Here is a 25287-nt window from a genome sequence, read left to right on the forward strand (position 1 = left end):
CAGCCAGCAGCCGCGCTGCCCTCAGGTCAGTCAGCCACTCCACCACTTATTAGGACTCCACTACAATCGTCTCCGCTACCTGTAGGTCAGTCTGTAGCCGCTTCGCTGCCTATTGCTCTGTCGCCACCAGTTCAGCTGTCTGCCAGCTCATTTACTCAGCCCCTATCTTCACTGTCTCATTCAAAGCAGGGAACACACTTCACCACAATATCTGCTGGTTCTCTTAAGCTGGCCATGTCAGAGACAGTTGCTCCCTCAAGGGCCTCCCCAGAGGCTGGGTGTCAGTCACCAGCCAACTCTGGACCCCTAGAGGTCAAGACGCCAGCGCCAGCAGCCTCACCGGAGAGCTCACCAGAACAGTCTCAGCTCTCAGCACCCCCTGAGAGTTCAAGTGAGTTCACCCGTCCGCCTCCGTCCTCTGCTGAGTGTATTGGGGAACACTTTCAGCCCTCTGAGGACTGCATCCCACTGTTGCTGCCTGAGTCTAGCCACTGTGCTGCTCAGTCCCAGCCAGTGTCCACACTGGCAGAGATCTCCGTACCTGCTGCTTCAGTGTCTGTTTCCACTGGAGGGCCCGAGGAGCCCGTCCAGTCTCAAGCCATGTTAGCTGGGGGTTCAGGTGAACCCAGCCAGCGTCCTGCCTCGTCGGCTGGAGGGCCTGAGGAGCCCATGCTGCCTCAAGTTTTGTCTGCTGGGGGTTCGGGAGAACCCAGCCAGCCTCAAGTGTCGTCAGCTGGAGGGTCCAAGGAGCCCACCAAGCACCACGCCTCGTTAGCTGAGGGTCCTGGAGGACCCAGCCAGCACATCCTCACATCTGCTGACGGTCCGGGGAAGTCTGTTCAGCCGTCATCTGCTGAATCATCCCCCGCGACTTCTACATCACCACCTGCAGCATCACCGCCTGCAGCATCACCGCCTGCAGCATCGCTGCCGTCAGGTCCAGTCTCTGTGTCTTCATCCACGCCTTCGTCTTCGTCTGGTCCAGCTTCAGCTCCGCCTTCGTCTTCGCCTGGTCCTGCCTCGCCTGGTCCTGCCTCGCCTGGTCCTGCCTCACCTGGTCCTGCGGTTGCCACACCGCCGTCAGAGCCAGCTCGACCCGTTCCGCCTCGCCTCTGCCAGCCGTTTTCCGGGCCTCTAAGTTGGCATCATGGTCTTCGGGGACGGCCTCCGGAAAGAGTTCGTCGCCGCCGCTGCCATCTTGGCCGACCTCCGGACCTGCTCAGTGGGCACCACTGCCTTCCAAGTGGTCGGCCTCCAGAACTGTTGGCCCGCCGTTGCCGTGTGCACGGCCGGCCTCCAGAACTGTCTTGGTCTTTGTGTTGTCGACCCCCGGGTCGACCCCCTGAACTTTTCTTGGACTCTTGTTGAGCTCTAGTTTGGTTTTGTTTTTGATCTATTTTCCTGTGTTCTTGAACTGTTTTCTTGTGTATTTGGACTCTTGTGCTCCTTGTTTTTTGTTTCGTTTTAGAGCTGCACCCATCAATTTCCAGCCTCCGTAGTCCGGCCGGTCAGCCTCCCATATCTGTAGTTATGAATCCATGCGTTTCATTCATATATAACACACACAGCAGCACAGACAAGCAGCCATACACACTCAAAGCCAGACATCAACCTCATGTTAGCGTTAAACGTAACATACCATGAAACATTGATGATAATAATAATAATAATAATACATTTTATTTGAGGGTGCCAAAACCCAAGGTCACCTTAGAAAGAGAAAAGACATCAATAAAACAGTAGATTAAAATAGATTCTAATAAATTAAAATACAGAAACCAGCAAACTACAACCACAAACAACAAAATAAAAAAACACAATTTGACAGCAAGTAAAATCTGTATTAAAGCGAGTAAGCCAGTTAATGGAGCTCATAGTACCCTATCACCCCTACAGAGCACTTTGCACTTTCTTCTTCACTCACTATGTGTTTAAACACTGCTCTGCATTTGATCATCAGTTATAATTAATCTCTGGCTCTATTTCACGCTGTGTCTGTTGTCCTGGCTGCCTCTCCTCACTCCTAATCAGTCATGGCAGATCACTGTGCCTCATTGAGTCTGGTTCTGCTGGAGGTTCCTTCCTGTTAAATGAGTTTTTTTTCTTCCCACTGTCGCTAACGTGCTTGCTCTTAGGGGTTCATATGATTCTGTAGGTTTTCTCTTGATCATTGTAGGGTCTTTACCTTACAATATAAAGCTCCTTGAGGCAAGTGTGGTTGTGATTTGGTTCTATACAAGTAAAATTGAATTGAACAGAGATGGATCCGATTACTTTTTTCAAGTAACGAGTAAAGTAAGGGATTACTATTGCAAAAACGGTAATTAGATTACCGTTACTTTCCCGTAGGAACGCTGCGTTACTGCGTTACTAAAACCGTGATTTTTTTGCGAGAATGTCTCATGACAGTGACGTAAGCGAGTGCGACGTTAGTGACAACAGCTGTGTGCAGATCAACAATGGATCACATATCGATTGTGGGAGAGAGTATGAGCGTGCAGCGTTTAAAGCGTGGAAGTACTGACCTTACTTTGAGTTTGATTCCATAAAAAGTGACAAAAACATTAGCGTCCGCTGTGCGTGGGAAGAAAACTTCTTTTTACAGTGAAAAAAACCCCTAAACTTCCAACAAGCACCGAGTAGCTACGACATAATGGGAAACTCACAGAGAAACTCGCGGATTCTTCCACTGACCGCGGCACACCTGCACCAGGGTAACCCTCCGCCTGCCCCACTCCTGCTTTACAGGTGAAAATAGAGCAACAGGACCGCTGAGTCTTTGACTTTATTTATTTTCTGCTGTGTTTTACTTGCATCTATTTGAAAGACTGAGTGTAAACACAAAATTTTTTTTATTTTATGTGCTGGAATGTGCAGAAAATAGGTTTAAATGTTAAACTAATTTATTCAACTCAGAGAATGTTGCAGATAATTAAATGTTTGCTTGATGCATAAAGTTAAAAGATTAAAACTAATAAAACAAGTTTTAAAAAGAGACTTTTCCATCTGATCACATTTTGTATGATGGATTATGCAGAAAAAGTAGAATTGGGCTGAAAGATCTATCACTTTATCACCTCTTCAGGTTGTAAATCGTGTTTTTAAAAAGTAACTAAGTAATTAATTACTTTCGAAAGTAAGTAATCAGTAAAGTAACGGGATTACTTTTTGGGGGAAGTAATCAGTAATTAGTTACTGATTACTTTTTTCAAGTAACTTGGCCAACACTGTAATTGAATATGTTTCTTCTATCAGCCGTATGCTCCTGTTGACTGATGGCTATATATGATGGAAAACCAGCATGTCTTCTTGTTGCTGTTGTGGAAACGTGTGCAGGTGCAGTATACACATGGTGTGTGTCCCACTTTATGTGGGACTGGAAACGTTTTTATCTCTTGTCCCCCTGCCACACATTGAGATAGTGTACCAGATATCACCATATTTAATGAGCATTAATAACACGTCCCCCACACGTAGTTTGGCCAGTGTGCTTACTTTTAAACAATATGTGGATGAATATCGCAGAAAGAGTCACTGAGAGCTGCTTGGTGAAATGCCTCAAGGTTCTCTTAGGGCCACGTTGTAGGTGTTGTGACAGCGGCCATGCACGCCACTCAACTGCACAAACATATACATCAGTAATGGTATCCTCCCACACTTTGATCTTCCAGAAAATGCAGTGCAGCTCCCTTTCTGTAGGGGGCAGCCTTGTAACTGGAAATACTTGACAAGGATCAACCATCCTTTTAGTTTTCCTTGTCTCTTTCTGTTACATACACTCGTGCTGTCTCTCTCACTCTGTCTGTTATACACATAAACACACATGCACATGCCATCATGATAACAAAAGATGTACAAATATGTGTGGTGGAGCACGGGTGCGTATGTCTCCCAGTGATTGGGTCCAGCCTGTTTGATTTCTCAGTGTGGATTGGATAATCTCCTAATCTGATAATGACCCACTGTGGGGATTTAGTGATTAAAGTTCCAAGGCAAATGGTCGTTGCCATGGCAAAAGAAGATGAAACTGTTTGTGTGGCTGCACAGAACAGAACTGTCACATGTAATGTTGCATGGATATCAACATACACATCTATGCTAGAGATGTATTGTCAACATGAATTCTCTTTGAATTCACTTTTCTATTGTCAGATGTTTTAGCTTTCAGGACTGAGGGCCAAACTTTTTGATGGACAAAGTGTTGGATTTTCGTCTTTTTATAGAAGCTCATGTTTTCATTTTCAGTTTGTTTGTGATGGTCTCTGTCTGGAGTTCCAGTTTTCTTTACTCAAACACTGTTTCACCTTTGTCTGTTTGCAGTCTGGCTGTTTTCCTTGTGAGTGTTCACAGCGTTTCTGCTGTGGTCAGGCTCATCTCAGGAGGACATGTACATTTATAACAGTTATCATCATCCTTGATTGCTGTACATAACAAGGGAGACACTTCCTGTTCTTCGAAAAGTTCCTCCAAGAACAATATAGGCACTTTTGGACCTCTTGTTTACATGCATGAATCTCTTTTAATACTTCAACTCACCAGCAGTTAACAGACAGACTCTCTAATGGAAGACAAAAGAATGCTGACATGCCAAAAGTGCAAACATTATGAATCAAAGGTATAAAAGTTTGCTTTTAACAGGTTTTTTCAAATAATGTAATGGAAAAAAAAAACCAGAATCTCAACATTAAACTCACCAAACAGACAAAAGCCATTCGCAGCCTGCTGCTTTTAGTCCAGTGGCTCAAAGAACCCTGAAGTTCTTCAAAGCATCTTTGGAAGATGCTTTGAAGAACTGCTAAGCTGCTCTCGCTATTAGATTAAAACATGCAGGATTCCATGTGTTATGCAATTCAGCTGCTGATGAAAGTGAACAAGTCTCATTTAGGTGGATTACCCAAAACATTGCTTTGCCATTTGAGAAATATGCAAAAAAACAAACAAACAAACAAACAAACAAACAAACAAACAAACAAACAAACCAATGAAACATGGATATGAGAGGAAATGTAAGAGTCCAGAGCAGGCAAGTCATTTCCCAGTGAAGATGGGACAACAACCAACTGCACCATTAATTCAGTTCATTCATTCATTTATTCAAACCGCACTCCGTACGTATGTGTGCGTGAGCTGTAGCACAGCCAATCAAATTAACCAGATTTTTTTAAGAAGAAAAAAAAAACACTCAAAAATGCTGCAAAGAGTTTTTTTTTTCAGGTACATAAACTATGAAGTAGTCAACAAAAAAAACCGAAATGCAATATGCAAAACATGCAAGAAGAGAATCACAGACAGAGATGGAACAACTTCCAACTTTGAAGTTGCATAAAGAACGGTAGGTGGTGCTTCTCTTTGGCTACGATGAGATAGCTGACTTCATCTAACTTTGTGATCTCAACTAACTTTAATGTGTGTGTTGTCCTGCTATTTTAAAGCCGGACGCATCCAAGAATAACATGCAGCTTATCTCAGAATTGTGGGTAAAAATTATTCTAGGAGCTAGGTTTAATTGAGCTGCATTTTAAAGAGGTGCAATTTCACAATTTGTGTATATTTTCTAAGTTCACTATTTCGTCATGTGTTGAGAAAAACAGAGATTTAAAAATCACATGGTCTAATATTTACATTTAGCATAACTGCAACATTCTTCTTTTGTTTTTTTAAAGACTCGAAAGGACTTGAAGTTCAAAGTTTCAGACTTGTGACTTTACTCGACTTTTACACCAGTGACTTGAGACTCGACTCTGACTTGAGGATAAAGACTTAAGACTTACTTGAGACTTGCAAAACAATGACTTGGTCCCACCACTGCTCTCTCGTACTTTGTGTGTTAGTTAGAAGCTCCTCTGTTTGTACACTGGGCTTTTGTTTCATTTTAGATTGTGCTTCTGCCAGGTTAAAGCTCTTTACTCATCGTGGCCTCATGCCCTGGATTTGGAGCCTCCTCTCGTCTAACTACACAACAATGCAACTTCCTCCGTGTGCTGATGATTAGTCCCATGTAAGGCCTTGGTCATCCATGATTTTTTTCTCTTCCTTTCACTGGTACAATGAGCTACAGTAAGTTATCAGGGTTGAGCTGCTGTTGTCTTCCATCGTTTATTCTGTCCTGGAGCTATTATTTCAATGACAAAACAACCTTTATTAAGGTGGAATTCAGAAATTCAAAGGCAAAAAATAGAATCCAAAGTGCCACAGCTTATGCAAAGCAGCCATGAGTCGGGATAATGAACACAGACACTCTGAGCCTAAAGTGACTTTAGATACACAGGAGGTAAGAAGGGAAGTGGAGATACCTGGGGAACCTCGGAGCTGAAGTCAGTCAGGACGATGACAGACAGGAAATAAAACACCAGACAATAAAGTAAGACAGGAAGTGACTGACAAAGCTGAACTGCACACAGGTGAACAGGCTATGTGATATCTTATCTCACTTTAAACAGATACATGTAATGAAAAATAGAATTCAAATAACTACTTCTGTCAAGCTTAAAGGTTCCTTGTTACTCCTGGGAGAGATGTGGGGGCTTTACATACTATTTTATGTGTGCTGCAACATTACACAGCATTATAAAGAGACATACATAATAAAGTAAAATCTTAATTCTGGTGTTACAGAAGAACACAAACACGATGGAACCAAAGACATTAGATAATTAACACAAAATAAAATCATTTCTTTTCTGTAGACTCACATTGTGTTCATTTGTTGGGAAACGACGACACAAAGAGACACAACAGTGTGTGCGTATGTATAAACAAAGGAGAGCGCACATCGCTGACATACTCGCTCAGCTGCTCATGCTCCCAGGCAAAAAAGAAACCAATAAAACACTGTGAGAAGCAACAAGAAGTGCAGTGATGTCCCAGCTCTTTTATGACTCAGATGTGCAACTTTGCATCTAATGGGATGTTTTAGTGAAGCATGCAGTGTGTTTACACCAGTGTTTCCCAGGCTTTTGGAGCCACGGCCCATATTTCACATTAGAAAAATCCCACAGCACACCACCAAACAGACATGTCACACAAAGCATACGGATCATTCTTCCACCAAATATAGCAGAACTGGCTCTGTTTGTCCCAGTATACCTTTGTTGCTTCCTTCTGACCACTACTCATGCTAGGGCCTTCATCTGGGTCGAGTTTTCTCCAGGACCAGGTCAGACTGAACACTTTCTTTTTAAACATCGTCTCACAGCATGACTGTTATTTAAGTTCTTCGTCTTCTTCTGTTTTTACTGCCAGTTGGCAACACATTTATTAGAGCAGGTGGTTGTACTGCCCTCTAGTGGAAGAGAACGTCATTGTTCTGCCCGTTACTCACGCCGTCGCTTAGAGCACCAATCAGGTTGGCCAGTACTAATAATGTTCCACGGCACACCTGATCATTTCTCACAGTGGTTGGGAAACGCTGGTTTACACTGTGTGCAGCGTGGAAAGGGGAGTTAGTGATGAGAGCCTGTTACTTTAATCAGCTGCTTAAATCAATTTCCACTTTGCTCACTGGGATAGGACCGTGTCTCTTTGTGTTTTGTGGAAAGTGTCTGGGACTGTGAAGCCTTGCCTGGTGCAGGCTCTAAAGGATGAGATGCTTCACATTTGGAGACAAATCTCAGGTTGGCTACGACTGCAGTCAAGCATTAGCCAAGCTTACATCTGTGCTCCCAAAGCCTGCCTCTGGAGTCAGTACAAGACCTCAGGGTTTGGTAAGGGCCTGGAAAGACTCCAGCTTCTTTAATCCCAACAACTGGAAAACATCACAAACCTTGTCCTGGCTTTAGACAACTCACTGCTTTAACAGTTTTGAACTGTTTTTACTGTATCTCCGCTGTCACTGTAATAATGGTTTGTTTTATTGAACCGAAAAACTGATAGATTGAACAGAAATGTTCCTTTTTGTTTTAATAACAATATCTTTAACCAGGTCTTGTAAACCTAAATGTGTAATCACATACGAGTCCATGTGATAGTCAGACTGGGCTCGGATCAGTTTTTTAAAAGCTTAAAAGTTGGATTTACCGGCACGGACTGAATTCATGAATCCAGCGTGTAGTCTGAACAGGATTCAGAGAGCGTCAGGGTCGATAACCACACTGCTGTCCTTTTAAAAAATATGATGTGGATCCACGCCAGATTAATCTGCTCGACAGCTGGTTTTAAATTTAGCTTGTTTATGGCATTTTGTTCATGGACAGACAGAACCTTGTACTATAACACACCCTAATATCAGCTGACTGGTTTAAATCTTAGTCACCTGCACAGAGAAGGCTAGTCCCCATACTGCACCAGTAATAAGGATAACTGTTTCTAAGTTACAGACCTGGGTTCATTTGTCAAACTTGCCATGCTGGTTCTCTCTGGGCTCCTGCTTGCCCCACTGAGCACAGCTATTTACTGTGTCTAATGAACCCATGCAGGCGATGTGGGATCTCCGCACAGCCAAGCCTCAAACATGGACCTGGATGTGAAACTCTAGTTCATAGCTTGGCTTTTTACCCCATCAGTGACATCTGAATCACAATGGGGACATTAAGCTAACATAGCAGCTTAGTGCTGGTAATGGTAACATCAGTGATAGGGTTTATGCTTCAAACATCATCAATGTGTTATTTTTGCTGAACAAATCTGGGTGTCTTTAGTTTATCTGTTGTTTTTGTTTTGTTTTAATCAATTTCTGATCAAAATTACAGATATAAACATGGACCCGGGCTGTGTTGATGCTAACATGGACAAAACTCCGCTCAAAACAATCTATGTTGTACAGACTAAAAGTTTAAATGTACTTTCCAGGGACATGCAGGTTGTATATGAAACACACTGAGGCAAATACAGGACTATACACATAAAGTGAATGCTAATGGTGGTTAGACACAGGTGCACACAATCAACACAGTCACAGGCAGGAAGTAAAGCTAAATGCAAAAACAGAAGAAGGAAGAAGCTCAGAGACAGATGTGAAGTTAAGAACTAATAAACGTTAGTATGCACAGTAGCTAGAACTCAAAGAGTTAAGAAGAAAATGTAAAGAAGCAGGAATGAAAGAGGAAATATGTAAAGATAATTAGGGCAGCTTTAGTGTGAAGTAATAGCCATACAGACTGAAGCAAAGCAGACAAGAGCAAGAAAACCCCACTGAGCTGTAAGCAACTCCGTGTGTGTCATACAGTCTGATCTGTGCCTGGAGTATTTGAACAGCCTTCTTACAGAGGCCTATATTTAGCACGTGCTTGTGCTGTATGGATTTGTGTGCATAAGCTTATCATCACTTCATCAATTGGTACTCTCCATATCTGCTGGCAGCTGCGGAGCATCGTGATTGGAAATATGCAGAGCATATGTTAACAACCACAAGCTAACGTCCAGGCTTTTGCACCACAGCACAGACATGCTTCAAAGACTCAAAGTGCCTCTAGGATTTGCCAGGTAGGTTTTCAGGTTTTCAGCTGTTTCAGTGTCTCAGGCTGAAGCTGAATATCTCAGCACCCGGTGCTCCAGGAAACGTTCCTATGAATTTTCCTGTTATTTATTGTTTGTGTCAAAGACCTCCTGCAGCCTCACGCCCGTGTCACTCAGAAAGTTTATTTGGGGGCAGCACTTTTTAATACAGCACACAAATAATGGTGTAATTACTGACCAGTCACCATGCATTTCTTTATTCGTGTAGGGGGGTAACTTTCAGCAACTAGAATTACCATATGAGAAAAATGTTTATGTATTTTCTAATTATTACGTGCCTTTGGGCAATTTGCAAATGACACTGTAAGGATCTACATGTAATAACAATGTCAGGAAATTCTAGAAGCAAGAACCTTAAAAAATATACTTAGTGTATTCTTTCTATTCAAACCTCCACTTGTGCTGTACCTGCCAGTGAGGATATTTTACTGATAGAAAATTACACCTCAAATCTAGAAAAGTTACGCACCAAACTGAATCAAAAAGAAGCTACAGAGTGTACACTGGAGCGCTCCCCCATTTATGAATGTAGTGTAACAGTGAATTCAAACACAGGCAGGTTCAGCAGGTTTTACCTGTGTCCGGTGGGAGGGGCACAGTCATGTTGCTGGGTGGAAACACACAAGAAACAGCTCAGTTACAGTCACCAGTGTTGTATCTTTAAGCGCTGTTGCCTCCATTTGATTGATTGATTTTGTCTTTGCATTAAATTCATTTTAGGGATCATGGATGAGGCTGTCTCTAACAAAAAAGCTTCCTAGCAGCACTGAGCTGAGACAGCACTGTGGTAACTTTTCTTTTTCTTTCTCGCATTTTTGTAACATTAGCTGATCAAAATAAAGCCAAAATGAAGAATCGTTGTTTGAGTAGTGAAGATGACAGCATAGACGGTCTGAATGCTAAAGATGAAGGCAGAGTAATGGATGTCATCTGGGGATTAAATTGCAGTTCCTAAATGGAGAGCAGGGCACTTGTGCATTAATGTGTTTAAAGGCTCGTAAGCCCCTCCTCTCTGGCTCAACAAGAACTTGTTAGCGCAGTGGCCAATATCGTCTTAAAAGAAGCTGTGGTTGATACAAATGGAAGTGTGGGTAGAATCTATGGAAAGACTCATGTTCACGCGTAACGAGGCCAAACACAATTAAACACGTTACCATCAAAGTAGCACAAACATCCAGAGAGAGGGGGAAAGGCAGATTCCGTTGAATGGAGCTGTTCCCAGCAACAAATAAAGCCGCTGCACAGCCACAGCAAGAGAAAATGACAGGTAGGGTGAGAAATGTGTGCGAAACAAACCACCGAATCATTTCCAGCCTCAGAGGGTTTTTTTTTTTTTTCATTTTCCGCCGACTTTAGTTATGTAAGAGATTAACCGTGTGGCTGAAGGTGGAGATGTTTGGAGCGCACAGGCTGCTTCGCTGGAATTAGTGCCTGTGCACCATCATGTGGCTGCTGGCTGAAGGCTGAACGCTGCGACCGAGCCTCCGCCTGTCTCACCGGAGAACCGGGCTCCATGTCAACATGCCAACGTTTTCAGTCATGTACAAAGGAGCGGTGATCATCAGCAGGTAAAGGCGAGCGGCTGCGTGTGCAGGTAGAGGTTAGTCTGTGTGACAGCAGCGGTGACACGATGCTGACAGCTGAACTCTGGAAACACGGAGATGCGTTTACTAACCATAACTCTGTCCCGTGGAAACCAAACACACCGCGTGTCTTCTCGGTCTTTTTCTGGTAACCGTGACGCTGACTGTCCGTCTGTAACACAGGCGCGTGGATCTGCTTCGTGTCTCACACGGAGCTGTGCTTCGTGCTCTTCTCTCAGGCTTATCGATATGTTCTAGTTTTCCGCGTGAAATGATGCAGTGATCTTTCTTGCATGCGCTACAAACGGATGAGCTCCACATCAGAGACCAAGTGCGTCCCAAGTTTCCTTTGAAAAGAGCCTCTATGAGGCACTTTATCGGCTCTCAGTAGCGGGTTCCATTGTGGACATTTAATGTTCAGTCTGTGCTTTTACTGTGTGGCTCATTGATTTTGTAAATGTTGCTGATTTGATGATCCATGTTTTACCAAAGTTGGAACATTTACTGACAGACGTTTGGAAGCTTGTCTCATCGACATTTTATCCGTTAGGGTGAATGATGCAGTCGGCAGTGTGGAGCTGCTTCAGTTATGTTTACAATATGTTTCTCATGCCACAAGTTATACTTCATCCATGTGTGTCTAACAACACAACCACTGAGTTTTTTGAATGGCACCAAGCTTCAGCGAGTGTATTCGTGACTCCGGTCATGCCCATAGACTGTATGAACCTTACAAACAAATAAATAAAATGTTATTTATACAGCACCTTTCTAGACAGTGTCACAAAGTGCTGCACATAAGATAACAAATAATAAAAGGAAAAAAAACAATATAAAACAGGCAAAAATTAATCAAAAACAGTTAAAAAGGTGAGTTTTGAGTTGTTTTTTAAAAACAACGACTGAGTCCACAGTTCTTAATGTTTGGGGGAGAGAGTTCCACAGTCTCGGGGCCACAGTGGCAAAAGCTCTGTCACCCTTAGTTCTCATCTTAGTCTTTTTTATAGCAAGTAAGCCCTGATCTGATTACCTCAGGGACCTGCTAGGGACATATGGCTGTAGCAGATCAGAGATGTAGACTGGTGCCAGTCCATGCAAGGCTCCGAATGTCAAGACCAGGAACTTAAAATGGACTCTAAATTCCACAGGAAGCCAGTGAAGCTGAGATAGCAATGGTGTCACATGTGAATTTAGGATGACCTAAAACCAGAGACCATCACAGAAAAGGATCGGTGATGTAGATATGAGGAGAACCACTCTAAGGCAGTTCCAGATACACCAACCCAGTGTTGAAGCCTTTCAAGGAGGATGTGGTAGTCAACACTGTCAAAAGCCGATGTGAGGTCCAACATAAGTAGGACAGAGTATTTTCCTGCATCATTACTCATCAAAATGTCATTTGAGACCCTAAGAAGGGCTGTTTCTGTGGAGTGAGCTCATTTTTGGCATTTATTAGACAGAGATTGAGCATTAAAAAGCGCCATATTCAGCGAGGTAGAAGCCTCAGTATTTGCAGGGGCTCGAGTTACAGGACATAGATACTTTTGAGTAGTGATGGGTCGTTCGCGAACGAAATGGCTCTTAGAGCCGGCTCTTTGACGTGAACGACGCGAGCCGGCTCCTTATCGCGAGCCGTCACGTGGGTTTTTTTTTTTTCTTTCTCTCAGCCTCTCTCTCTCTCGCACTTTTTTCCGCTTCACTCTGCACGCGAGCCTTGTGCTTTACGCTGGGCAGAGGGGGGAGGGGCGGTAGTTACACTCAGTAGCACAGGAACAGAGCCAGAGAGAGAGAAAGAGAGGCAGGGACAACAACATTAGAAAGGTATAGTAATCATCCACAACTATTTTCGGTTGCAGATGATAAAGGATTGAGAAAGTTTATTCATGCAGGTCCATATGACAGAGAATATGCATGTTCTTTTAGTTTTCATATTATAATTTATATTTAATTGTGTTGTGGTTTGCAGTGTTTTGTGTTCTTTTCACTTTAAATTTGTGAAAGGAAAAAGCTGAAAATTTAAATAGTTAAAACTTGAAATGTGAATAGTTGATTTTTGTATTATATGATTTATTTATTACATTTTATGTGGAGTGAATAAATAAAAGTATATTTACGGTGGCCCCTAGAGACAAAGCACATACAAACTTCAAATCACGTACGAACTCTGAAGCATGTACAAACTCCAAAACACGTAAAAACACGTACAAACTCCAAAACACGTAAAAACTCCAAAAACACGTAAAAACACGTACAAACTCCGAAGCACATAAAAACTCAGAAGCATATAAAAACTCAGAAGCACATAAAAACTCAAAACACGTACAAAAGACAACAGAAGTGCTCCAGGATGCTGGGCGCAGTGTTGAGCCTTTGTTATCTTGTGGCTACACAAGCCAGCAAGTACCAACGACCGGATTTGGTGTGTGGTAATAACAGGTAAATGAACTTTTTTTTAAATTATTTGAATATATATATGAGTGCCTGTGTATAAATACACAAACAATACACACATGCTTTCAATTGTGTAATTTAAGTGATCTAGTAGCTCTGCTTTGGAAGTTAAGTTCATGCTAGAAATGTGTTTTGGAGTTTGTACGTGTTTTGTCTCTAGGGGCCACCGCATATATTTATATATAAACATATATAAATAAAACCACTTGTTTTTACGTTAGTAATTCCTTTTGTGCATAATTTTATATTATTGTTAATAATAAATTAATTAAAGCAACAAAACAACCTGAAGAGCCAGTTCGGAGCCGAAAGAGCCGGCTCTTTTTAGTGAGCCGAACCGAAAGAGCCGGATCTCTAAAAAGAGCCGGAAATCCCATCACTACTTTTGAGTATCTACGTTTGAGCCATCACGCTCGTAGAATCCACTCACCGAGGGAATAAAGGGCCAGACGGCAGAAGAGTCTGGATAAACCCTCCTCAGACAGGGAAGTGGAAGACAAGTCCCCCTCCATGGAGCTTTTCCGAGCACAGGAGACAAGGTCTGCTCGGCGTTTCTTACCAGCCAAACCCCGCCGCCAGTAAAGCCTGAGCTTTACCCAAATACCTCCTCTTCTCCCTCTCCTTCTCCGTGGTCTAGAGGAACCGCCGAAAGTGCCTAGCGAGGCTCCAGCTGATGGAGGCGGGTGGAAAATACCGGCGGAGGACGAAGAGACATTGTGAGGCACCATAGAGGATTGGATGGATAGCAAAGCCAGACGATCATACACCAAGGCAGCCAATACATCGTTAAAACTAAGTGAGAACAGCAGAGCAGAAAAAAATAACACAAAGTAGCAGAGCGCGACAAACTGCACCCGGCAGCGGCAGAGCCAAACACAGGCGCCATCATACCTTTCTTTTCAAAAGGCCAGCAAGGGTTAACGGCTATAGTTGCATAAAAACTGTATGTCCTGTAGTGTTACATGGGTAATCTGCTGTCACCTCTGGAAACACACAAGGCATTAACCAATGAGCGGGTGGTTTCATGGCTGGATCCACCCCTCACTGCCATATCCAGGTTGGAAACAAGCAGTCGGTGATTTCACATTGGCCTCATCCATCTTTTATGTTGTCTGTGGTTATGCCTATGGGTTTAGCTTTTGCCACTGTATTGGTCTGAATGTGATATAACTCAGTGCACTCAATTTTTTTAGGACAATTACTCAGCTTGCCGTACACCTGTAGACCTGAGGGTTAAACTGGGACTGGGGAAAGGGGGGAACCTTTGTAGCTGTTCAATGGCAGGAAATGACTAATCAGCTGACCCGTGCTGGTTCTGAGGTTTAATGCTCTTTGTGGATTTTACCAGCTGCATTCTAAAATATATGTGGAGATGTTACGTGAACCATCATGGCTGCTTTCCAACTCCTGGCCAATGTGACCTTTGTACAACTACAATTCCAAAAAAGTTGGGATGTGGTGTAAAAACATTTTATTCAGAATAGAACATAGAGAAAGCATCAAATGTTTCAGCTGAAACATTTTACTGCAGTCCTGAGCAAAACTTTAAGACCACTTGAAAAACGGCAAAAAATCCTATTTTGCATGTTTGGATCTTAACAAGGTTCCAAGTAGAGCTTCAACGTGCAACAAGGAGGAATGGGAGTGACACAAAACATTTTTGGATCATGCAATTTATTGAAAACAACACTTAAACTGAAACAGGCTGTTTCACAGCTGATCAAAAGTTTAGGTCCACATGCCTTAAGGCCAAATCTGTATTAAAATGTGGATTCATCATTTTCTGTCAGGTAGTCTCACTGTCATGACGTTCTGATGGCAAAGGCAAAAAACGTTCCCTTTTGAACGTGGTCGGGTTGTTGAACTGCATGAGCAGGGTCTCTGACAGCGCGCCATCGCTGCTGAGGTGGGGACGCAGTAAGACAGTCATTTGGAATTTCTTAAATGATCCTGAGGGTTATGGAACAAAATAGTCAAGTGGAAGACCCAAAACAACTTCACCAGCACAGAGCCGAAGGATCCAACTGGCTGTCAAGACACTGGAAGATCCTCGACCCAATTTAAGGCCATTACTGGTGCCGACTGCAGCCCCATAACCATCAGACGGCATCTCAGACTGAAGGGCTTCCAAAACAAGAAAGGTCTTCAAAGGCCTCGTGTCCTTGGACGCCACAGAACTGACTGTTTGGACTTTGAGCGCCAAACATGGGACATTGAAAGGTGGAAGAAAGTTTTATTCGCTGATGAGAACACATTTAACCTTGATGGTCCTGTTGGTTTCCAACGTTACCGGCATGACAAGCAGATCCCACCCGAGGTGTTCTCTACGTTCCACAGTGGAGGGGGGACCATAATGGCCTGGGGTGCTTTTTCCTTCAGTGGAGCTTCAGGAGGTGCAGGGGCGTCAAACAGCTGCTGGCTGTGTCCAGATGTTGCAGAGAGTGTCCCTCATGACTGAGGGCCCTCGTCTGTGTGGTAACCACTGGGTTTATCAACAGGACAATGCTACAGTACACAATGCTGCAGGACAAAAGACTTCTTCTAGGACAATAACATCACCCTGTTGGACCATCCTGTGTGTTCCCCTGATCCAAATCCAACTGAGAACCTTTGGGGATGGGAAGTTTACAAAAACGGACAACAGATCCAGGCAGTAGATGCCTTCATGCGGCCGTCTTCACCACTTGGAGAAATGTTCCCTCTCACCTCATGGAAACACTTGCATCAAGCATGCCACAACGAATTTTTGAAGTGATCAACAATCACTGTGGAGCGACTCATTACTGAGTTCATGTTTGCAACATTGATTTCTGTTTTGGTGGGTTTACAGGTTTTTTGGAGGTGTGGTCCTAAACTTTGATCAGCTGTAAAACAGCCTGTTTCAGTTTAAGCATTGTTTGCATGCTCAAAAAAATGTTTTGTGTCACTCCCATTCCTTCTTGTTGCATGTTGAAGCTCGACTTGGTACCTCGTTAAGATCCAAACATGCAAAATAGGATTTTTTGCCATTTTTCAAGTGGTCTTACAGTTTTGTTCAGGACTGTATTTCATGAAAATGGCATCAACATCTTTCAAAACAATTGGGTCAGGGCAACAAAAACCTGGAAAAGTAAGTGGTGCTCAAAAGAAACAGCTGGAGTAACATTTAGCAGCTAATCAGGTTAACTAGTAAGTAACACAACTGGGTATGAAAAGAGTGTCGTGGAGAGGCTGATGAAAAAACTGCCAACAAACTGTGGTGCAGTTTCACAATTTTTTTCATTTTCTTTTTTTCATTTGTTTGTGTGATCTTTGGTCCTTCAAGCAGCACTGCATTAACAACAGACACGATTGTGTGGTGGAAATCGATGCATGGGCTCAGGAACACTTCCTGTGCTGTCCACACATGCAGGTTAAAGCTCCACCCTGCAAAGAAGAAGCCATATGTGAACATGATCAGTGATTCTCTGGACCAAAGCTCATTTAAAATGGACTGTAGCAAAGTGGAAACCCGCTCTCTGGTCCAAGGAATACAAATACAAATTAGCATTTCCAGTAGGAGAAACGTTTCGTCACTCATCCAAGTGCAGGTTTCCCCAACCTTATAAACAGTACATTTGCCTAAAAACTGAAACTAGCACCACTGAACAACGGGCTGTGAGCTCAGTTTCTTCATCATTAATATGCAAATTGTCATGACCATTAATCAAAGACAGCCCAAAGCAGTAAAATGAATCCAAACCACAAAAATACAAAAATCAACAGTGAATCCCGCTGTTCTAGTGTGAGACTGTATATCCATCCTTAACAGATGATTTTGAAAGGTCCAGCTCCATCCTGAACGTTGCATCTTTGTGTTATCAGCCAGTGTTTCTTTCGAAGTTCAGCCTCATTGTTGTTACTGACAGCAGTGGCGAACCCTCTGCAGCTAAAATATTGATAGTCCTTTTTGTCATTTGGGTGTAGACAGGAAGGGAACTGCAAACTAAAATAAAGTGCTAAAAAGACATCATTCCAGATACCAAAAAAGTGACATTTATGGTTTGTTCATTTGCAGTATTCTGCATTGTCTTTAGTAGTGTCTAATGAGGGAAGCAAAGGGATGCTTTGCAAGTGTTAGATGAGGATTAGTAAAGAGGGAAAAGGGGAAAGCTGCAGTGTGCAGTCCTCTTGTGCAGCATTATTGCATAAGACGAACAACATGTGTGCCAGCCCTATCTCTCAGAGAATTGCTCACTGTGTGAGATCTTACCAAGATGCTTTGGAGTTACCCAATGCTGCCGTCTCATTTCTGCTTCCTCTGCTACTGTCACAGCTGTATTTGGTCTTGTCTTCAAACAGCAGTGTGAGGAAAGAATTCTTTTGTGTTCATAATTTGAGAAAGATTTTTGACAGTACCATGAATAGAAGACTAATTTTCACAATGAAGTATCTGCAGCACACACTGAAGACACACTCCTTGCCTTGTGTGTGGTGACAAAGTCTCAGGCCTAGACAGGAGAAGCTATCTGAGGTTAAGTTCCCAATACTATAGTTCTCCTATGTGATGGATGGATTCTGACTGTGTAGCAGTGCAGCCTGTGAAAAAAATAGTTAGATTTGGGTTTTTTTTCCTATTTCGTCATCTTTTTCTCCCTCACTCTCTTTCCTTTCCCTGCTTCCTGCTTCCTTTTTATCCACTGACCTCTAACAGGACACTAATGGGTCCATACGGAGTTGACCGGGCTGTTCATTCCATGGAGTTTACAGACTGTGAGAATGGCCTAGGTAAGTCTTTTCATACTTCTGTCCCCACACACCTCAACACTCGACTACTCTCCTTTGTGTTTGCAGAGGTCACATGTGTTGCTGCTTGTAGATGTTGCTCTGGCTCTTTAACTTCAATAAGATGCTCAACTTAAGTTCTTTCATTTTTTTCACTCGCACTTGTCTGACTGCTTACACAGCTCACGTCTGACTTAGGATCCGCATTCAAATAGTGATTACTTAAAAAGTAGCCAGTACTGTACTGTAACATATTTAGTAAAAAAATGTCCATGAAATGACGTTGACTTTAGTGATCCATTAGTTTGTGGACAAAGCACAGTTTCCATAAGACATTAAAGGAGAAGAACGATTTTGGAAGTTCCACATATGGCAAACAAAAACTTACCAACACCTACAGTAAGACCGCGCCATAGAAAACAGAATCAGCTTCACCCCGCCTCACCACCACATACAACCAGGGTTTGTACATCAAAATATGGATGTGCCATGGGCTCCCCAGTGTCAGCCATTGCAGCCAGCCTTTATAAGGAGGAAGTGGAAAGTAAAGCTTTTGGTTCTTTCAAAGGAACAGCCCCTAAAGACCGGCACAGATATGTGGATGACATCTGGGTCAAAATCAAAACCCAAGAAGTAGAAGAATAATAGTTTGCCATTTCTGGACTGTGCTGTATGCATTGAGGAAGATGGAAACCTCAACACTGAAGCCCACACACACAGACTAGTACCTACTCTTTGACTCCAAACATCCTGTGGAACACAAATTTGGAGTAATCAGGACCCTGCAACACCAGAGAGAAGAGAAAGAAAAGGAACACGCATGGATAGAAAGTTCTTAAAACATGTGGTTATCCCAACAGGACCTTCGTCAAATCAGCAAAGATGCATAGGAAAGAAGGTCAGCTGCGTAGAAACTGAACGACAAACGGAAAAACATTGTCATCCCTTGTGTAGCAGGTTTATCAGAGGAGAAGCTTCTCCAAGCACGACATCCACTTCAGGCTCGGCCACACACTCGGACAAAAACTTGTCCTCGTGAATAAAGCTCGTGCTTTCTGCAGGTGTGTCAACATAACCTGAGTTCTGAGAGAAACTGTTCCCCTCACAGGACGTAGTGGTCTGACACTTTATACCCAATAGTTGACCAAACACATACAAGCTGAGATGAAGCCATGGATTTAATAAAAAAACAACATTTTGGACCCAACAGAATTCAGTTCTTTACACCAAGTCTGAATCATCTACATAGCCTTATTCAACCATCCTCCACTAACCACTGGCGATGGAGCATGACAATGAGTAGATTAAATAATATTAGTCTGCGTTTTAAAGGGATTTGCAGAGTAGGTATCATGCTACAGATCACTGTGTTTGCCAAGCAGGGGAAGTAGGTCAAAGCCATAACCTACTTAACTGAGTGGGGTTAAGAATACAGGAGCTGCTGTTGTTTTTATCCTCCACTTCCACTGTCTACTATGCACTATCACTGTGCTGCTGCAACTTGTGCCTAAGCAAGAAAAAACAACTCATGTCCATGAATGCAACTACTGTCAAGCTGCCAAACATCACAGTGAAGCAAAACTGCTTTATATAGATATATTTATGTCCATATTTATACGTCCACACATATATATTCATGAGGTTGTGTAAATCTCCTCAGAACAGAACTGTATTACTCTATTATTGCTGACATGTCCAAGATGATGTCTTACATGATTTGATGTTTAGTAACGTTTGCAGAAGCTGATGGCATAAAGAACGTGTGCACTGCTGAGGCAACTTGTGATTTGGCAGTATATAAATAAAACTGAATATGTTTAAGTTCTGAACATACAGTTTGTAATTATTCTTGAAATGTAACATTTAAAGCAGTAATAAATATTAAATAACAGAATTCAGAGAGTCAGAGTACATAGGGCAGCTCTGTTTTCTCATTTATTTTGACAAATAAAAGAAATGCACACAATTTGTGTGCATTTTATATGCTTTTGTAAAGTGCGTACATGTATGTTATGCAATATATATTTGGCTAGGAAAATGAGAAATGGGTCCAGTGATTTACTGAGAATTTGAAAGTGAATATTTGGTGTGAACACCTTTATTGTTCTTCACTGCCTGAACTCTCTCAGGCAGCTGACAGACTGAGCATGACTCTGACTCTGTCATTTCTTTAAGTGTTCCTCAGGAATGGTTCTCCAGGCTTCTTGATGGATAGTCAAAGCTCTTCTTTGGATGTTCTCTTAAGATGACCCTCACTGCTTCAATAATGTTGAGGTCCGGGCTTTGAGGAGTCCAGTCCATAACCATCGGTCATGAACTGGCCACTGTGAGGGTTTTATTTTCTATCCAGTTATGCTTTTGGCATAACAGTGATTTTAAGTAATTGGTTGTGCTGTATTTATACATATGTGTCAGTGTCAAAGGTTTTTTGACTTACTGGAAAGCCAAAAAGTCTGAAGAATGAAGATGCGTAAAAGCCAACCTGTGTATCAATATGTGCACGCAGGTGAGAAGCAAAGCAACTAATTCCCATCCAACCTGAGCACATGCAGGTGAATACAGTGTTCTGATACATATATTAAAGTCTTAAGGCTTCCTTAGTGCACACATGTAGCTTTCAGCAGGGAGAAGGGCTGCTGTACACACTGTAGCATACAATCGCATATGGAGGACAGCACTTTTGAATCTCTCTGTTAGTGCAGCTGAAAGCAGCACAGCATCAGCCTGTGGGCAGGGGACGGTGTTTGCAGTGAAAATCGTGTCCGTCACAGTTCATTTTGTTGACATGTTGGCAGTATCTGCAGCTTGTGCTTTAAAGAAGACGGTTTTCAAAACTCACTCTCCCTACTCAACAGACATTTTATATTTCATGTTCTTGTGTTATCTGGGGAATAAGAAACCATTTTAAGAACCTCTTGTAATCACACTGAATAACCCCACATTTTATTTAGATCTGGAACATTCAGTTCTTGTGTAAGAAATATGCCCTTGACTCATTGTGAATGGGAAGTAATGATTCGGAAAGTAAATGCAAAGCTGAATAAGAACAAGGGATGCAAGTCTTTCATATTTGCTCCAGCTGCATGTTTTTCTTATCTGATGATAGATGAGGGGAGGAGACTGCTTTGAGGCTTAAAAGAACAAGAAACTGTTTTCCTCAGAGAAGAGTATAAAAGGATGGGAGGACTGAGACAAGGAACTTTAAAACCCCACTGTTCCACCAGGCGATAATTAACTCGAGCCCTTCACTCCAGACCCAATTAGTTGTAACACTCTGTGTTGGCTCCAGCAGGCCAGTGGAAGCCTTAAGCTAAAGAAGGCCTGATTTCAGCGTTAACTCTACTATATTCTCTGTGGAGTGCAGTGATGAAAGATCCACGTGCAGGAATCAGATGGGCTGTTGGAGCTGTAGAAGCTGTGTGTGTAAAGTGTGCATAAAACACATGAACGTGGAATCATTTTGTCCACTGATTCAGTTATAGTTACTGTTGCTTAAATTATTTACATTTAATTGGTAGTGATAAGATTATTACAATTATTATTATTCGTTTTCTATCCACATTGGAGTTTTGCTCCTTTGCATCATGCCGAAGCTGGAAACCTGGGTCCTCTGTAGCCAGTTAGAAAGATTACACAAGTTACCCTCTGAAGGTCTACTAGAAGCAGCACTTGAATGCAGCACTATAGACAATCCCTACTGCAACCATCACTGAGACTAATCAGCTGATCTGATCAGTATGATTCACGCCTACTGGCTGAAGAAGCTGACTGAACTCAATGAGGCTGCTAAAGGATGAAACGCACCCAGAATGGCTAACAGAAGGCCGGAAGGTCCTGATCCCCAAGGATCCCCAGAAGGGACTGGTCCTATCCAAATACCAGCCAATAACCTGCCTCGGTACCACATAGAAGCTCCTGTCAGGCATCATAGCAGCTAAGATAAACAGGCACATGGCTTGACACATGAGCAAGAATACCAGAGGAGAAACACTGGCTTCTGGTAGACATAGCAGTCACCTGAGACTGATTACCAGAAGGCCTATGACTCGATGCTCTACACATGGATCCTAGAACTATATAAGATCAACGGGACCCTAAAAGCCTTCATCAGAAACTCAATGGGGATGTGGTGTACAACACTAGAGGCCAACTTCAACCCAATAGCACAAGTCACCATCCATCATTTAGACTGGAGAAGTGTAGTCTGATGGTAACAAGAGAAGGAAGGTAGTCAGAGGGGACCATGCTACCAGAAGGCAACATGTAGACACTGAGGACAGCTACAAGTACCTGGGGATCCCACAGGCAAATGGGAAAGACTAGGAAAGCTGCAACCACCAAGTACCTGCAGAGGGTCAGGCAAGTCCTGAGGAGTCAGCTGAATGGTCAGAACAAGATCTAGGCTGTCAACACCTACAACCTGTTGGCGATCAGGTACCCTGCTGGGATAATAAGGTGACCAAACGAGGAGATAGAAGCCACTGACAATAAGACAGGGAAGCTCCTTACCGGGCATGGAGGGCTTCACCCCAAGTCCAGCATCCTGAGACGCTAAGTGGAAGGAAGGAGGCCCGGGACTACTGAATGTCAGAACCACAGTCCAGGATGAGACAACGAACATCCACGAGTACATCAGGAAGATGACTATAACTGACCGCGTGCTTAGTGAATACCTCAGTGCCGAGTATAGCCTGGAAGTCCTAAGGTCAAAATGGGAGACGCACCCTAGGGCGGTCAAGAATGACTGAGCTAAGATCCTGTGGGACTTCTAGATACACATGGACAAACTGGTGATGGCAAACGAACCAGACATAGTAGTGGTGGACAACCAGAGATGGCCGCAGTAATAGATGTAGCTATTAGAGATGGACTGATACCGATACGTAATATCGGATCAGTCCATCTCTAGTAGCTATACCAGCAATGTCAGGAAGAAGGAACACAAGAAGCTGGAGAAGTACCACCGGCTGAGAGAAGAACTCGAAAAATGTGGAAGGTGAAGCTAACAGTGGTTCCAGTGGTAACTGGAGCAGTGACTCCCAAGCGAGGCAAGTGGCTCCAGCAGATCCCAGGAACAACATTGGAGATCTCTGTCCAGAAGGATGCTGTCCTAGGAACAGTAAAATACTGAGCAGGACCCTCAAGCTCACAGGCCCACAGGGGCATTTCTTCTGTTTGGAATTGAATTGCTTCTTACTGTGGAAATGGTGTGGAACAGTGACATAGTGGTGGAGTGGTGATTTAGTGTACGGGGGAAAGTGCATTAAAGTAAGAGTGCTTTACATAAAGCTTGATCTGGTCATAAAGACTTTCTTCTATGCTTAGTGGTTGCAGTGGCACAGGTTTCAGAGACAGGAAAACACAGTCTAAATGCACACAGTCCAACCAGCTCGTTTTGTTTCAGAAATTCAATTAAGTTTTATTTATATAATGCCAAATCATAAGAGCAGTCACCTCAAGCCCGTCAGTCAAATGAACCCCTTTGAGCTGTAAGAAATGTAACCAGGTCATAGATGGAAGAAATCTGACAACAGTGTGCCAGGAGACATGAACCTCTGTCTGTTGTGCTTGAGCAGGTTTTTTGCAGGACTGTCATTAACCTGGAAATCAGAGTGTTCCCTATGATGCATTGTTTCCAGGCAGTGACTCCACTGTCATCATTTTTTACAAGGCACAAAGTGGCTGGAGGGCAAAAAATCATTAAAGAAACACTGGAAAACCCATTAAAGTACTCTTTTTCTATCTCTCTCTCTACAGGAATTAAAGTGATAGGTGGAGTGAAGGAGCTAACAGGAGAGGAGTTTGGAGTCTACGTCAAACGGATTTTACCAGGTGGCCTTGCTTCAACTGATGGTAAGACTTGAAATCCAGAAACCTTTGGTCAGACTGTGCTAGAACAGCACAGTCTGAATTTAGACTAGTTACTTTGACCCCCAACACAGAAGATAATATTTCTAGAACAAAGGCAGTAAAAGTTTCGACTTCCGCCTCTGAATTGGGGCGATAAGAAAAAGAGAAAATACTTGTGGGACTATAAATGTTCAGTCATTCTCCAACATCTCTGTTGGAGAATGACTGAACATTTATAGGCTCTATGTGAAGCAGTATTACTGAATGGGTAATTCCTGAATATTTCCCAGAAAGTTCAAAAGAGGTGAAGAGGACCAAGTTGGCTTGGCCTATAGAAAAGCCACATAACAGTACAGCAGTTATTTGTGGACATTTCCATTGTCTCCTCCGATATTTCACAGCAACACCTTGAACATGTCTGTTGAGACCAAGCATGCAGTCTGCAGCAGTGCTGGTGTTATTTTAAATGCACAAATCCTTTGTTTGTGCCTTTACTACATAATGTAGAAATTTAGCGAGCCCTTGTGCTAAATTTTCCCATTCATGAAGATCATGTGAATGACTCCAAAAGCCAAAGAATAGAAATGAACGTTGACAGTGGCCTGACTGAAGACCTTTGCAGTGAGAACAAGTATTTTTGGAGCATATCTCCTGTGAGTATTAAAACATGAATAATATACACCACAAGATTGTCTTGGCCTACTTTTTGTGTATCGCACCATGAATGATGGATATAGGGCAAAGAGAGAAGTGTCTGTAAAAATTGTTGTTTGTTTCTTACAGCTTGTCCAGAACACCACATATGCTTGACTTTAGTTAGGCCACATTCTTCTTCAGTTGCTGGTATACAGATCAAAGGGTTTTGCTGTATTGTCGCAGTGCTGGTCTCTTCCTGACCCACCAGTCTGACATTTAAACTGCAGTCAGAAGAGCTGAGCTCACAGTTCACATCCCCGACTCCTCACTAAGATTTTCATGTCAATTCCAAGTGAGTTCACACTAAAATGTGCAAGATGTTGCTGTTTAACTCATAACTGAGTCTCATGTTGGTTTAAAGCTGAGGTACGCAGCATGTTTGGTGTCACTAGAGGGAAAAAAATCCATCATAACCATTCAGCATGTCTGTCAGACATCTAACTCAGTGAACACAGTCTTTGAAGTGGCCAGATAAATGTTACCATGAGCAGGTTCAGACTACGGCACACAA

General features: G+C 42.8%; 1 protein-coding gene across 6 annotated transcripts in view; it reads left to right on the forward strand.

Annotated features, from left to right (window-relative positions):
- The first annotated feature begins 9260 nt into the window (after nt 1-9260).
- LOC147331832 (syntaxin-binding protein 4) overlaps nt 9261-25287 on the forward strand; it is a 60236-nt gene continuing 44209 nt past the window's right edge. The window contains exons 1-5 of one of the 6 annotated variants that reach the window (XM_086288118.1): nt 9280-9420; nt 10174-10240; nt 10810-11021; nt 18160-18233; nt 23988-24083. In XM_086288118.1, coding sequence (XP_086144244.1) covers nt 10975-11021; nt 18160-18233; nt 23988-24083 — 217 coding nt within the window. In that variant the 5' untranslated portion in view covers nt 9280-9420; nt 10174-10240; nt 10810-10974. Of the gene's footprint in view, nt 9421-10173; nt 10241-10371; nt 10721-10809; nt 11022-18159; nt 18234-23987; nt 24084-25287 lie in introns of those variants that run through there. The other 5 variants (XM_086288113.1, XM_086288119.1, XM_086288114.1 and 2 more) reach the window with 5 other exon arrangements.

The sequence above is a fragment of the Aulonocara sp. 'chitande type north' Nkhata Bay genome, linkage group LG4, assembly GCF_057382095.1.
Source record: "Aulonocara sp. 'chitande type north' Nkhata Bay isolate Kocher_YH1m ecotype deep benthic linkage group LG4, A_spYH_male_GT1.1, whole genome shotgun sequence".
Classification (NCBI taxonomy): domain Eukaryota; kingdom Metazoa; phylum Chordata; class Actinopteri; order Cichliformes; family Cichlidae; genus Aulonocara; species Aulonocara sp. 'chitande type north' Nkhata Bay.